Source organism: Cervus canadensis, chromosome 13, assembly GCF_019320065.1.
Source record: "Cervus canadensis isolate Bull #8, Minnesota chromosome 13, ASM1932006v1, whole genome shotgun sequence".
Classification (NCBI taxonomy): Eukaryota; Metazoa; Chordata; class Mammalia; order Artiodactyla; family Cervidae; genus Cervus; species Cervus canadensis.
This window is the reverse complement of record NC_057398.1, coordinates 41,664,698-41,681,529: the sequence shown is the minus strand read 5'-3', so window position 1 is coordinate 41,681,529 and position 16,832 is coordinate 41,664,698. Positions and strand designations below refer to the sequence as shown.

The 16,832-nt window shown below is 32.9% G+C and overlaps 1 protein-coding gene across 1 annotated transcript in view; it reads right to left on the bottom strand.

Moving 5' to 3' along the window:
• The window catches only part of KIFAP3 (kinesin associated protein 3), a 155,873-nt gene that overhangs the window by 116,550 nt on the left and 22,491 nt on the right, over nucleotides 1–16,832 (bottom strand). Inside the window, exons 3-7 of the mRNA XM_043484947.1 lie at nucleotides 12,500–12,654; nucleotides 9,845–9,900; nucleotides 9,127–9,268; nucleotides 2,406–2,505; nucleotides 1,017–1,141 (exon numbers count right to left, since the gene is read on the bottom strand). Of these exons, the coding sequence (XP_043340882.1) occupies nucleotides 1,017–1,141; nucleotides 2,406–2,505; nucleotides 9,127–9,268; nucleotides 9,845–9,900; nucleotides 12,500–12,654 (578 nt within the window). The remainder of the gene's footprint in view (nucleotides 1–1,016; nucleotides 1,142–2,405; nucleotides 2,506–9,126; nucleotides 9,269–9,844; nucleotides 9,901–12,499; nucleotides 12,655–16,832) is intronic.

Genomic DNA, 16,832 nt, shown 5'->3' with positions numbered 1-16,832 from the left:
GGGGGGGGTTGTATTTTTATAGTGACTTGGGGATCCCACCAACGGGAGGTAAAAACATGAGATATTGGGCACAACAGAAACAATATTTTTAATTTTTAAAAGAGATCAATAAATTTTGGGTTCAAAAGAAAGTGACCAATACAGTGTGTTCATCTGTAAAACATGTCATATGAAGACAGATGTGAATTAGTCTGGGCCTTCAATTAAAAATTACAGTTGTAAAAAAAAAAGAATTATAGTTGTAGAGAAAATATGATCAGTATTGTTAAATATAAGAAATGGGATACTGAAGAGAATATATATCCTTATTCTACATTGCTTCAGTATGAAAGACTAGAATCAAAGAATAGAAGTTATTGGGAAGTAGATTTTGGTATGCTAGGCAAAAGAGTACTATAGTAAGTAGAATGCCAAAACACAGAATGAGTTAAAGAATAAGCAGTGACATGTTAAAGAAGAGATTAATAATCCATTGGTAAGGAAGTTGCAGAAAAGATTCTAGGACTGAATGATAGGTTAAAACTGATTATTTTTCAAGGTTCCTTTCATGGGTTCTATGAATCTACAGGCATCTCAAATCTGTATGTATTTTTAAAAAGAATTTTTGCACTTAATTAGAAAAATAGAATTTAAAACTATGTTCTTCACCGAAGTAGCACTCATTCCAATCAAAGTCACCTTATTTCACAGAGAGAACTACATAGGCCAACAGTGGTGAGCCAGACTTCAGCTTACTAAATGGTCTTAGGGGACATAATAGCACAGCCACTTAGAAACTCACAAATTCAGTTATCCAGGACAACTATTATTTATTCCTCTAGCTTATCACCTAATCAAAGTTGTAAAAAAGATCAAAACTATATGTGAAAATATATTCATTCTGTTAATTTCAATCTTCATCTAACCTTCAATACACTATTGCATTTTTCCAAGTCATGTGAGTGACAATACAAGATCCCCTCTATCCAAAGCTCACGGGCAACAGCAGTAGGGTGAAATGCTGCTTCAAAGGATATCAGCTTTCTTCTTCTTAGAAAGTTCTTCTTGCCAAAGCTCATGTCGTTTTAATTCATGATCAATGATATTCATACACAGAGCTCCAATTTTATAGTGAGTGATCAGTCCATGAAACTGAGAAAAGCTTTAAAGAAGAGTTTTTAGTATGTATTTAAAGGAATACATTTTGAGGCTTCAGGAAATCTGTTTTGGATAAACACTGGTACAAACAATGTAAAACAGACTTGATATACATATTTTAATAAATGAACATATCCAGAGTATTCTAGAAGACTTGAAATTGTGAGATTACTTTAAATATATTTTAAAATACAATCTTTACTTGAAATGAAATTATTTTTAAGTTAAAAATTGAACAAAATGCATTTTTGCAACTAACCAGCATTTTAACTATTTAGATATCCTCAAAATAAAATTTAAGACTGCCACTGAATAAAACTAGTAATATAACAGTACTATTATTGATGCCAGGAAATAAACTAATCAAGTATTACCAATCACGTTTTATGTTTCCTAGGCACTTTACTCATCCAAGTACTTATTCAGTAAATACTTATTTGCTAATGCTGGCACATTTTTAGAACAGAGGCAAAAATTGCCTAGAATTTCTGAAAAGTCAGAAACTTTTAACATTGCCTCAATAAGCATCCTTCTAAAGAATAAATGTCTATAAATGATATACATGAATACATAACAGGAACGCATTTGCAAACATATATAGCGGATGCACACAAGCACAGCTGACCCTTGAATCATGCAGTGGCTGGGGTGTCAACCCTTTGGGTCATCAAAAATGTACATATAACTTATAGTGGGTTCTCCATACTGGTGGTTCTGCACAGATTCAACTAGTACCATTCATATAGTATGGTGGTACATATTTAGTGAAAAAAACTACATACAAGTGGACCTGTGCAGTTCAACCCCATGTTGTTCAAGGGTCAACTGTATATAAAACAGTAACATTTACTGGCACTTACTCTAGGTCAAGCTTTTTTCTAATACCTATCTGAAGAGGCTGCTACTATTACTTTCCAAAATTACAGATGTGGAAACCGAGCATAGAAAGGTTAAACAATGTAACCAAGACCACACAGCTAAAAACAGCAGGATTTGAATTCAAATTCAGAGAGTCTATTTCCAAAGCCCATAACTCTTAAACTTTATACCATTATATTATCCTACTCCACATGCACATGCTTACTCAATGTAGACTGAAAGACAGACAGAACAACAAAGGGGACAGAGAATGGAAAATAGAAATTGAGAGGCAGAGCACTGTTAGACACATGAGACTGAGAAAACTAGTGATCTACTATTTAAAGCAATGATACAGACAGAGATAGATAGATACATCAGAACTTTTATTTCCTAATTTTTACACTTACCTGGAAAAGCAAAAAAAGATGTATATTATGTTTGTAGCTAACTCAACACTTTGTTTCCAGTCTTCCCTCAGGACTCTTGCTAATGCACCGAGGGCAGTATCTAAAGAAAAAGGGGACGTACAAAAATGATCACTCAGAATCAACTCTGATAGAAAGGGTAATAGGTATTAAATGTCTACTTATCAATAAATAACAAAGCTAAGATAGAACTGGGACAAAAAGTAGGATGCTTCTTCCCAACACAGAAAGCTATTTTAAAAATTTAAATACTAAAACTCACAACATGCAACTTTAAGTCCATTATCATAAACAGAAAAATAAAATATAATTTAAATAAAGTAACAAAATAAGAGTACTATTAATGACAAGAAATAATGAAAAGAACCATTAACTTCTTAATTTTCATTTCCATTTGCAACTGCAGTGCCAGGTTTTTAAAATCTGATTTAATGTATTTGTAAGGAAAAAAAACTAGCTTAAGTCTAAAAAATTAATCAGCAGTTTATAGCAGGATAGCACTAGCTTCACTGAAGCAAATTAATAATCAAACAAAACTTATAAACTGAAAAATAAGTCTAATATTTTAATGTCATGTTAAGCTGACGCTAACAAGCATAAATAGAGCAAAAAATCTTCCCCAAAACTTCAGCCTAGACTGATAAAGATCCCTGTTAGGCCTTTCGCTTTAAAATGGCAAATTAATGAATTGATTAATGAGAATTACTATACATTAAGTAAACATACAGTAATGCGAATAGTTTCAAATTAGTATTGTTCATGATTGACTTAAAATCATTAAAAATTGAAATATCTGTGTATTATATAGAGATCATAATTCAACTTTCTATAATAGGCATGCAGGATATATTGTGAACTGTATTATCATAATATAATACTGTATTATCAGTATTTATTATACTGATAAAAGTAGTTTATTTGAGCTTTTTGGCCATTCACATTATGGAACAACAAGAATTCACTATATATTGTAATCCATTTAGTGAGGAATCTTTTCTACAAACTGAAAAATATCCTATAGTAGCATTTCATGATACTATTCATATTCATACTCATATTTATATTCATATACCAGAGCAGCAGTATAATACAGGCCTTGGACAAAATTATTCTGAAGTCAAATAAATAGATAATATGTAAAAGCTTTAAAAAGTCTTAATAAAGAATCTGGTTTAGCTTTGTTTCATCCTGTATTACCAAAGGCATTTCATCATTATTAATCCAGAGGATTCAGTACTTCTTAGAATATATACTTTGGAAAATGATGTGCTATAATGTCTTGAATTTAACATTTTTCTTCTTAACTGAGGAATAGAAAAACATCTCAAAAAAACTACAGCTATGGGAATTATTTACAGGTAATGAAGAAATAAACCAGAAGAAAATAGAAAGCTTACAAAATATCAAAATAAACCCCAAATTAATTTATAAGTTGAATGTAATCACAATTAAAATTTCATTATGATTTTCTTAGATAATATAATAAAGTGATCGCTAAATAATATATAATAAAACATACAAGGCCAGCAACACTTAAAAAAAAATCAACACATTGGAACATGCCTCCAACTTATTCTAAAACTCTAGTCAAAGTACAAAACAAAATGTATCAAAAATAGTATGATATTGGAATGGAAATGATCAAATAGATCAATAGAAAAGAAAATAGAGCATCAAAACACCCCTATGAATAATATCAGAGCAGTACCTGGCACAGAATAAGCTTTCAAGAAGTACCTACTGAATAAAAGAATGGCCAGCCTATATTAATAATAGAAAAGGCATTTCAAATCTTTGGGAAAAGAAGGAGCATTCAATAAGTACATCAGAATAACTGGCTATATAACATGGAAAAAAAATAAAATTACACCTCCATCGCTCACTTTCAACAAAAATGAATTCCGGGGCCAAGCACTTCTGGAACAGTAGACTAAGGAACTCCAAAAATCCACTCCTCCATAAGCAAATATAATACTGGTAAAACTTTTCAAAATCAACTTTTTTTTAGATCTGGAAATTAAGTAGTTTTGTGACAATTTGAGAAGAATTTACCTGAGAAATAGGCTGACTTGGTAAAAGCAGTGAACTCTGTGGCATTTCAACTTGCCCTAATTCCATCCCCTCCATGCAACTTTGTGGAAACTTTGAAAACCAAGAGCATCATATCTGTGAAAAACAACAGGCCAGCAGCAACTGGAGGAGAGAGAACAGTGTGGTCCACCCCAAGTCCGTACTCTGGTGAACTGTCAGTACCTGAGACATCAGGACGCTTGCTGCAAAGCTCCATTTCTATGGGGTGGCTTTATGTAACCTGACTCAGAGATTGCACCAGGGCATTTGCTGAAAACTACTAGTAGCAACATTATAGCTTCATGCAGCAGTCTAGCCAACTAGAATTAGCAAGAGGCTGACCAAAACACTTTGAAAAGAAAAACTGGGAAATAAGATATTCACAGGGTCTTTGCAAGCCTTCAACATAATCCTGGTACTCTAGAAGGTCAGGCACATGTCATCATGTCAGGGAAAGCCCTTAAAAAAGCCTAATCTCTCATCTCTAGCCAACCTTGACACAATATTCAAGCAGCAATTAAAGGCTAAGTTTGTAAACTACTTGCTTGAGCACTGAAGACATCCTCCTGCCCATACGTTCATACCCAGAGCCCCTCAGCAAAGGTTAGGACACTTGGTTCCAGGCATTTAAAGAAATCTCTATCAAATCATTAGTTACCACTAAATTAACTGAGCAGAGGCTTCAGTGACTGCATGGACAAATAATACAGACTTTATAGAATTAACCCAGGAAAATCATTAAAAAAACAAACAGTAAAAATAACAAGCCCAGAAGGGAGTGGAATTCTAATTTCCAGAGTTGCTACAATATTATTTCAACAACAATAACAAAAACACAATACATGCAAAGAAAAAAAGGACAGTATATCCCAAACTCATGAAATGTAGCACTGAATACAAACAATCCATGAGGAAGCTCAAATTTTGAATTTATGAGTCAAAGATTTTAAATTATTTTAAGTCACTATAAATATATTTAAAGAACTAAAGGAAATAATCCCTAAAGAATTAAAGGAAATACGAGAAGGTATGAGAATGCTGTCTCATCAAAGAATATCAATGCTGCTGCTGCTGCTAAGTCGCTTCAGTCATGTCCGACCCTGTGCGACCCCATAGACGGCAGCCCACCAGGTTCCACCATCCCTGGGATTCTCCAGGCAAGAACACTGGAGTGGGTTGCCATTGCCTTCTCCGAAAGAATATCAATAAGGAGATACAAACAATACAAGATAAACCAAACAGAAATTCTGAGGTTGCAAAGTTCAACCTCTGAAATGAAAAAGTCATTACAAGGTCTTAACTACAGATGAGAATTAGAAAAAAATCAACAAGTATAAAGGCAAGTTGATTAAGATTATCCAGTCTTGAACAGAAAGGAAAAAGAATGAAAAATATCAAGAGAACTTCAAAGACATATATGACATCAACAAGCTTAACTAACATGGGAGTCTCAAGAGAAAAGTATATAAAGAGGAAAGAGCTGAATAAATACTTATCAAAATAATGGCCCAAACTTTCTAAATTTGATGAAAAACAATCTGCATATCCAAGAAGCTCCACAAACTCCAAGCAAGATCATCTAAAAGATTTCACCACTTAAACACATCATAGGGCTTCCCTGATGGCTCAGATTAAAGAATCTGCCTGCAATGTAGAATACTCGAGTTTGATCTCGAGATCAGAAAGATCCCTTGGAGAAGGGAATGGCTACCCACTCCAGTATTCTTGCCTGGAGAATTCCACGGACAGAGGAGCCCGGTGGGCTACAGTCCTTGGATCACAAAGCATCAGACATCATAGTCAAACTGGCAAAAGCCAAAGGCAAAGGAAACAGTGAAAGTAGCAATTCAACATGTTCAAAGGGTCCTCAATAAGATTAACAACTGGCTTCACATCAGAAACCACAGAGACATAAAGCCAGAGGGATGACATAGTCAAATTACTTAAAAAAAAAAAAAGAAAAAAAAAAAACCTTTGAGAATTTGTTGTTAGCAGACCTTTTTTATGAGAAATACGAAAGAGATTCCATCAGGCTGAAGTACAAGGACATTAGAGTGTAACTTAAATCCACACAGAGAAATAAAGAACACCAGTAAAGGTAACTCTCTCTGTATCTAAAAGACATTATAAACATATTTTTGACTGTATTATTTTCTTCTGATTTTAAAATGCATACATCAATAACTATATTTCTTGCTGACAGGCTGATAATATATACAGATGTAATAAGTATGAATTAATAGTATAAAGATGTGGGGTAGGAACAGAGGTATACTGAAGAAAAGTTTTTATGGACTATTAAAATTATATTGGCATTAAGTTAAACTAGATTTTTAAAATTTAAGTTGGTATCTGTAATCCCAGGGTAACTACTAAGAAAATTAATTCAGGAAAACATATAATAGTAAATTAACAACAAAAGAATTAAAATGGAATTCAAGAAAATATTTCACATAAAAGAAGGCAGTCATGGAGAGACAGAAGATCAAAACAAGATAAACAGAAAACAAACAGGATGTTAGATGACAATCCCACTTTATGAGTAATTATTTTAATGGTAAATAGAATAAACATGCCAATCAAAAGGAAGATTATTCAAATGTAGTAAAAAAAATATGACCCAACTCTATATCTAATCTACAACAGAAACACTTCAAATTCAAAGACACAAATAGGGTGACAGTTAAAGAATGGAAAAAGATATGTCAAGGGGAAAAAAAAGACAATAGACTGAAAGTAACTATTTGTAAGTACTTAAAAGAAAAAGGATATATATATCAATAGATGACACTTTAAGAACATGGGTTTGAACTGCACACAGGTCCATTTATACTTGAACATGGATTTAAATTTATGTATGCATGTGTCGACCTAGGCAGTTCAAACTCATGTTGTTCAACGGTAACCTGTACATGATCCATGGTTGGTTGCATCCACAGATGCAGAAGAAAAGGATATGGAGGACCAACTATGGGACTTGAGTATCTGCAGATTTTGGTATCTTTGGCAGGCCCTGGAATCAATCCCCTGTGGATATTGAGGGATGACTGTATATGTATATATATATATACATATATATATATAAAAAGATGTATATTTATACATAAATACACATATATTCACATGTATGTATAAATACAAACTCCACAGGGTAGGAATTCCAAAAGTCTAGTGACATGAGAAAAAGATCGAATTCATTAGAAATCAGGTAAATACAACTTAAACCAAAGAGATACTGTTTGTTAGCAACAACACAATGGCAAAAATGTTTAAGTTTTATAGCCTTCATATTCCATGGGTCTGGAAATACAGTGGCATAAACACTTTGGAGGACAATTCAACAATATCCCTAAGACATTACAACCTGTATTTCTGTATAACCTTTGTTTCTGTGTATACACACTAAAAAAACCCCTGCTTTGTGCATATAAATAAGAACAAAGATGTTCACTGAAGTTTCCTATTGAAAAATTTGGAAATTTTAAGACATAATTTTAAAGCCTAATAACTATCAATAGGGGAATGGCTAAAGAATATGTATATAACTTCATAAAATACAATAATCAAAAGTAGTTCAAAACTAATTAACATTGTATATAGCTTATATGCATGTAATCTCAAAACATTACTGCATGGAGAAACAATTACCAAGTAAGAAGTATGATATAATTAACATAAAAATTCACTCTATATTTTAACACAGGAAAAAATCCTCTACATATATATGTGTAAAAGTATGGAAAAGATCTGGAAGAATGAACTCCAAATTCCTAACAGATTATAGAGTAATGGTCAAAGGGGTTTTATCTGTAATACTCTAGTTCCTTAAAAAGAATATATGAATATATGAGTTGCACAATTTAGAAAATACTTAGAACGTACAAATTTCCTAACTGGAATATTGGTAATATCCTATGACTCTCTGGACAGATCCCAGGATATTTTGTCCAAGCTACAAAGTACTGATGTGCACTGGACCACCTCCATAAAAGGAGTTTGGCAATAGATAAAAAGGTATTATCATGTGATGGAAATCAGATCATAATGGTATCTTCTATATTTTAATTTTGGCAAAAGTATAATCAGAAAATTATAATAAATCTATAGTGGTATTCTATAGTGGTATAACCAAGAAAGAAAGTTTTAAGAGTGTTGTATCTCCTTTTTCTTTATTGCCTAGCACTTCTAGTGAAAAGAAAGCAAACACACGGCATCAAAGTCAAGCAAAATGAAATTTAAAAGAGTACTACTTTTGGCTGTGCTGTTTAAAAAATTATTGGAACTGTAATTTAATAAAAGCATACATGTGCAGTTGTCAAAAGTCTGATTTTATATATTAATTGAAAGAATAAAAAGTCTTCCAGAATAGAAGAAAATAAACACTTGGTACCATTAAGACTTTATTTTTCTTGTTTAAATTATTTGTCCATTCTCCAGAGGATATTTAAACATTATGCCCACGTGTTAAGAAATTTGAGTAAGAAGGGAAGTAATAAAGAGCTGGAAAATAGCTGCCTTCCTAAGTTTGATATAAATAATTTTAGCTTACCTCTCTATTATAATAATTTAAAAATCATATTTCACAATAATTTTTTACTTTAAATATTTATAGATATAAGTCCAAAAATTCTACCATTCAATAGTAGTTCTTCCAAGTTATCAGGATTTCGAGCAAGCTGTAGGATCAAAGCAGAACCCCGAACCTTGTCAGGAATATCTTCATATAATAACTCAATGTACTCATCCATGTCATTAATGTTAGCAACTTCATCAATCTGAAACAAAGGAAGAGGAAGGAAGTACTCTAAAAGAACAGCAGCACTCAACAGAGGTGTCAAAGGAATGATATTTTGGGATCAATATACTGCCCTTGATAATGAGACAAGTTTTCAAAGGACTCACAGTAGCAATCTTTTTGTACACAGTAGCAATTTTTTTGTACAGGGAGAGACTGATCAGATCTTTGGGTGATGGAACTTCAATATGAAAATAGTCATAAACCATATGATAAAAATGGGATGTACACAAACTCTAAAATTGGCCTATTTATATTAATAAAGTATCTTAAATGTGATGTAAAATAGTATCTACCATAATATATTAAACAATATTTTAAAACACACTGCAATAAGAATAGCTAATACTTTTCACAACTTATCAAAATAAACTGTCTAAAAAACACACCCAATAATTTTTTCCTTTATTAAATATTTATTTTCTATCTTTTTTGGGAACTTTAAGTTCAACCATTTCTAAAAATGCCACACTTGTCTAACGTAACTGTATGAACTATTGACGGTAAAAGCATTACCTTACAAACAGTTCTCTATCAGATAAAAATACAGTCTTACCTCCATTCCTTCAAAAGGAGGTGGATCTTTAGGTTTGCTTGACTTCTCTTTTTTTTCTGTAAAAAGATTTTGTTTTAATGAGAAGAACCAGGATTTTGGATTTCTGGCTAATTTTTACTTTCAGCAGCTGAGTTTAATTCTAGCCAAACTGGGGATCTTAAAATGAGTAATTTATGAGGTAATCTTTTTCCAATGTATAAAAAATGCTCATCTATAATACATTTGTTCTAATGAGGATATCCAGGAGAGTTTAATAAAATCTATAAATAATCTCCAAGTTATGTTAGGTAGCAATTTAGTTTTCTCCTTGTTTAACAGTTAGGTATGTAAATAGCCAGACTTGCCAACAAGAAGCAAAAAGTCTATTTTAAGTTTTCTTTTTTATCCTAATTCACATTTAAGGTGAGAATAGGAAAATAAAAAACTAATGAACTAGGTAATAAAAAGACTAAAATTAAAATTAACAAAGAAAATGGAAAAGAAAGAACCTGAGTAAAGTTAAGAAGCTAAAATACAGTTGCTGATTTTTTAAACAAAATTAGGACCATAAATTAAAAGGCAAATGTTTAATATATGTGCTAATTTAATCCTCACTTGCTCCCAAATGGATTAAAGAGGCATTAATGGTGCTGAACATAACTTTGAGTCATTTGTTATGTTGAATTATTTGACTAATAGCAGAACTTCATATTCTTAAAAGAAAATATAAAAAATGCTTTACTGATCTGAGTCTGGATCAAAAACCTAAGCAATGACTGTACATTAAAATAAGTTCAAGTAATATTAAATTTTTGATTCTAAAATTAGCAAATGCTTTACATATAACAGGAATTAATCCAGATTGTTTTTGGAGGAAGATAGCCATTCTAAACAAAGTTATGTTTTCTCAACAGCTAGATTTTTCTTCAAACAGATAACTTAATACGACAGTAGTTTTAATAAATAAAGAAAAAAAAGACTTATGGTAAAGAATCACATAATCAAAAACTACTATAATTTTATTTCAACCATCTTTAGGGCTAGGTTTCTGGCTTTGAAATAGTGAATATCAAGTACAAAGAAAGAACATAGAATCATTTCTAAAAATAAATGTAGATATGCTATAGCATAGCATTTCATATATGTCTCCAAACATTAGTATCTATATAGAGAAACAATGATTTGAATTTATGGTAATGTGAAAATTTCCTCATATTACTCTAATTTCTGGGGAAGGACGTAAGAAGACTGATTTACCTTGAAAACTCAGTGAAAGGGTTCTCATTAAAGATATTTCGTTATTTTATTACAACTGTCCTCAGAATTATATTAATTTAGCATTAAGAAAGATTAATTTTAACTATATTGTACAACCTACAGTAAGTACATACACACCTTAAAAGCACAAGATGTACTTTTCTCATTTTGAACTTAGTTTATTGAAGATATTATCTCTTATCATCCAGTAACACTGTTACAGAAATAGTCTATCACAAAGTAAAAATTTTTAATAATATTTTCCTTATAGCACTTATTATTAATAATTAATAGGTATACAGCTAAGTAGTTGGAGTTGAATGTCAGCTAAGCAGTTAGAAACAATCAAGTTTGAAATGCTTATTTTTGCTTTTGAATAAATTCACAGCTATTCAATTCATTCAACAAATATATATTGATCATATAATGTGTGCTATATACTGTATACAAGGCTAACTAATAAAAGTACACATTAGGCACGAGGCATTTTATTTGCTATGGATGGAGAGAAACTACTGCTTAATTTTTTAAAAAATGCAAATAAATTTTCTCTTTCATTTTGTCTACTTAATACAATCAAAACTGAAGTATAAGCTATGTCAACGGTGCCATATATATGTAAACTTAATAAGTGAAGTGAAGTGGAAGTCGCTCAGTCGTGTCCGACTCTTTGCGACCCCATGGACTGTCCATTAATAAATACTATGAAATGGAATAAGTAACCACTGATTAATCTGAGATAACTTTCTATTTAAATACCTGTACTTTTGTTTTGAGCTTGGACACTGGAAAATGTCTTCTATAAATAATCATTACTTAGCTCTAGTTTTAATGAATTTATTCTTTTATGAGGCAATTAAAGATAGAAGAATAGTAACAATAGAGATGTTTAGGAATGAAAAGGTAAGTTTTCCTATGAAAGATTCACAAAACATATGCACATCACAAATATTTTAACATTTAAATACTTCAGTAATCCAAATTATCAATTAATTGTCAATAAGAAATATAGAAAATATAAATAAGTTGCTTGGATGGGGAAAACAGATTTCCAGGCCTCAATTCTCCCCTTTTATTATTCCAGAATCAATATGATAGATATTTGCTTTTTTATTCCTTATTTTAGCATATGTGCGTGCACACACACACAGAGTATAAAATAGATCATTTTGGAAGCCTGGAATGTAGGAAACTAGTATGTTTATTCTTTCATTCACTTAGTCATAGCACTAACAATAACAACAGAAAAAACCATCACCTTTCAAATATCAAAAGTACAAACTATAGTCAAACAACTTTTGTTTTGTTTCTTCATTTTTAAATTAATTTATTTGTTTTAACTGGAGGCTAATTACTTACAATATTGTGGTGGTTTTTGCTATGGTTTTGCATTAAAAAGTTAGTTGTTCTTTTACTTACCTTTTCCTGACGCTGAATCACGGCGGTTCTGGAGATAGTACAACAGCTGTTCTACTTCATTTAGCTTTGAGGGATGAATGAGTTTACATTCCTCAACCACCTTCCGTGCCAGGGAAGTGATATCTGTGTTGGCATTGAGACTCTTAAGACGGATGCTGCAGGCAAATCAGAATTTTCCAACTCAGTTATTATTAAAGTAACAATTTAAACAACACTTCTTTTAAATAAATAATTTATAAAACATTTAAATGTACCTGACATAGTCTCTTTTGGTAACATATAATAAAGCATAAGATATAGCTAGACTTAGAAAAAAATGCAAAACAATGATTTTCCTCAAATTGGACAAATGAGGTAACAAAAGGAATGGTAAAGTCTACATCTGATTCATCTAGGTAGGATAGCACATCCAGAGACCAGTTTTAAAACAGTCTTTCTGATGTCATATATATATATATTTACATTATATAAAGTTTTCAGTTATTATTAGATATGAAAATCCATAGTGACATAAATAAATCATTTTCTTGACCATATTCACAGTCATAGTTTTCTGTTAAGGACATTAACACAATATTAACATATTCAGATTTGATTATTCTGATGGAAATTATGCAGAAGAAAAAAAAGTAGGATGCATTTTAAAACTTATATAAGGAATGCTGAGGAACAAATGAATATAGTTATATTTGTTAGTACATTAAAAAAATAAAACAGGTTCTTCCTCCTTTCTAATTTAGTCCAGGAGATTCACTGCAAGAGAATAAGAAAAGATTGTTCAAAATCTAGAAACAATTGCCAATTTACATGGATTCATGACACCAAAAAAAGCTATAGGACAAAAAATTAGGTTCACAGTGAAGACTCAAACTGGTGGCAAAAGATTCTTGCAAGCAGATGCACTCATGCAAGGCTTAGACTCAAAAAGAGAAATGTAAGAAAGTAGCCACTATGCTGAAATACTTTTTAGTGAAGACGGCTAGTGAAGATGGCTTAGTGAAAAGGCAGAGGAACCAGAGATCAAATTGCCAACGTTTGTTGGATCACTGAAAAAGCGAGAGTTCCGAAGAAACACCTACTTCTGCTTTATTGACTATGCATCACAACAAAATGTAGAAAATTCTTCAAGAGATGGGAATACCAGACCACCTGACCCGCCTCTTGAGAAATCTGAATGCAGGTTAAGAAGCAACAGTTAGAACTGGACATGGAACAACAGACTGGTTCCAAATAGGGAAAGGAGTACATCAAGGCTGGTATATTGTCACCCTGTTTATTTAACTTATATGCAGAGTATATCATGAGAAATGCTAGCCTGGGTGAAGCACAAGCTGGAAGCAATACTGCCAGGAGAAATATCAATAACTTCAGATATGCAGATGATACCATAGTTCAGTTCAGTCACTCAGTTGCAATTTCTCTTTGCAATTTCATGGACTGCAGCATGCCAGGCCTCCCTGTCCATCACCAACTCCCAAAGTTTACTCAAACTCATGTCTATTGAGTTGGTGATGCCATCCAACCATCTCATCCTCTGTCACCCCCTTCTCTTCCCGCCTTCAATCTTTCCCAGCTTCAGGGTCTTTTCAAATGAGTCAGTTTTTCTTATCAGGTGGCCAAAGTTTGGAGCTTCAGCTTCAGCATCAGTCCTTCCAATGAATATTCAGGACTGATACCACACTCATGGCATAAAGAGAAGAAGAACTGAAGAGCCTTTTGATGAAAGTGAAAAAGGAGAGTGAAAAAGTTGGTTTAAAACTCAACATTCAGAAAACTAAGATCATGGCATCTGGTCCCATCACTTCATGGGAAATAGAAGGGGAAACAATGAAAACAGTGAGAGACTTTATTTTGGGGGGCTCCAAAATCACTACAGATGGTGACTGCAACCATGAAATTATAAGATGCTTGCTCCTTGGAAGAAAAGTTATTCACAACCTAGACAGCATATTAAAAAGCAGAGACATTATTTTGCCAACAAAGGTCCATCTAGTCAAAGCTATGATTTTTCCAGTAGTCATGTATGGATGTGGCAATTGGACTACAAAGAAAGCTGAGCACTGAAGAATTGATGCTTTTGAACCATGGTGTTGGAGAAGACTCTTGAAAGTCCCTTGGACTGCAAGGAGATCCAGCCAGTCCATCCTAAAGGAGATCAGTCCTGGGTGTTCATTGGAAGGACTGATACTAAAGCTGAAACTCCAATACTTTGGCCACTTGATGCAAAGAACTGCCTCATTGGAAAAGATCCTGATGCTGGGAGGAATTGGGGGCAGGAGGAGAAGGGGACGACAGAGGATGAGATGGCTGGATGACATCCTCGACTCAATGGACATGAGTTTGAGTAAACTCCAGGAGTTGGTGGCGGACAGGGAAGCCTGGCATGCTGCAGTCCATAAGGTCGCAAAGAGTCGGACATGACTAAGTGAATGAACTGAAGATGGCTAAGTTTGGGAGAGACTGAAGGTATGAGAGGCAACAGGGATAGAGACCTTAGAAAAATGTCCTGCACTCAGCATCTTTGAAGTCATTATTCAGATACAGATGCTCTCTCCTGAAACAAGTTTAGTAAAGTGATTTGAATATTATTCCCAGTTATACAGTCATCCCCAAATCTGGTCCTCTTGGGATTCTATAGGCTACTGTATAACTTTCAATACATTCCTTTTATGCTTGACTTTGCTGGTGAGGTTTCTATTGTCTGCAACAAGAATCCTAGCAGTACTGTGTCTCTTTATTTTAGTTTTTCTCTAAAAAATTTTCATTAAACCAAAACTTTTATCAAAGCAAACATTTGGTTTTTTAAGTTCCTACTTTTTTTTTACTTTTTTTTTCCATTTATTTTTATTAGTTGGAGGCTAATTACTTTACAATATTGTTGTGGTGTTTGCCATACATTGACATGAATCAGCCATGGATTTACATGTATTCCCCAAGGTTCCTACCTTTTAAGTCTTTTAAACTACTCAATATTTTTGTATAATTTTAGGTGCACATCAGAAAGTAGAAATATAAATGAGAACTCATTCTGAAAAAAACTCTCAAAAGACCTCTCCATGTTTAATTTTAACAAGAAACTGGGAAATCTTGAGTTTCCATTAAATCTGATTGAGAACAGGCACAATAGAAATTCTATAAATATAATTTTGGAAATTTTATAATTAGTCTTTTTTAGAAGAGCTTTAGATTTACAGAAAAATAGTACAGAAAGTACAGAGTTACCATGTATGTCCCCACTAGAAAGTGAAGTTGCTCAGTCGTGTCCGACTCTTTGCGACCCTGTGGACTGTAGCCTACCAGGCTCCTCCGTCCATGGGATTCTCCAGGCAAGAATACTGGAGTGGGTTACCATTTCCTTCTCCAGGGGATCTTCCCAACCCAGGGATCGAACCCGGGTCTCCCACATTGGAGGCAGACGCTTTAACTTCTGAGCCACCAGGGAAGCCCATGTCCCCACTACCCTCCTTCAATACAGTTTCTTCTATTATTGCCATCTTGTGATAACTTTGTCATAACTGATGAATCATTTTGATATACTATTAACTAAAGTGTACAGTTTACATTAGGGTTCAGTCTGTAGTGTATAGTTCTGTGGGCTTGAACAAATGCCTAATTTCATGTATCTATCATTAATGTATCACACAAAATAGTTTCAACTACCCTAAAAATGCCCTGTGCTCCACATATTCTCCCCTTCCCCACGGCATAACCCCTAACAACTTCTAATCTACTTTTACTTCAGTTTTGCCTTTTCTAGGTGGTCAAAGAGTTGGAATCATACAGTATATAACTTTTTCAGTCTGGCTTCTTTCATTTAGTAATATGCATTTAGGTTCCTCTATGTCTTCTCATAGCTTGATGGTTGATTTCTTTTAGTGCTGAATAATACTTGACTATATGGATGCAACATGGTTTGCTTACTCTTTTGCCTACTGAAGGATATTTTGGTTGCTTCCAATTGCTGACAGTTATAAAGCTGCTATTAAGATTCAAGTGCAGGTTTCTGTGTGGAGATAAATTTTCAACTCATTTTGGGTTAATATCTAAGAGCAAAACTGTTGGATCATATGGTAAGTGTATGTTTAGCTTTGAAAGAAACTGCCAAAATGCCTTCCAAAGTAGCTGTTCCATTTTATATTTTCATTAGCAATGAGTGAGTTTCTGTTGTTCTATATCCTCACCAGCGTCTAGTGCTACCAGTGTTTTAGACTTCAAACATTAAATAGGTCTGTAGTAGTATTTTGATTTAATAAAGTAGACCTTTTAAAATCATTTTTAGATTTATTTTCTACTATATATATATAAACAATCTAATTCAATATCATCTTTCCAA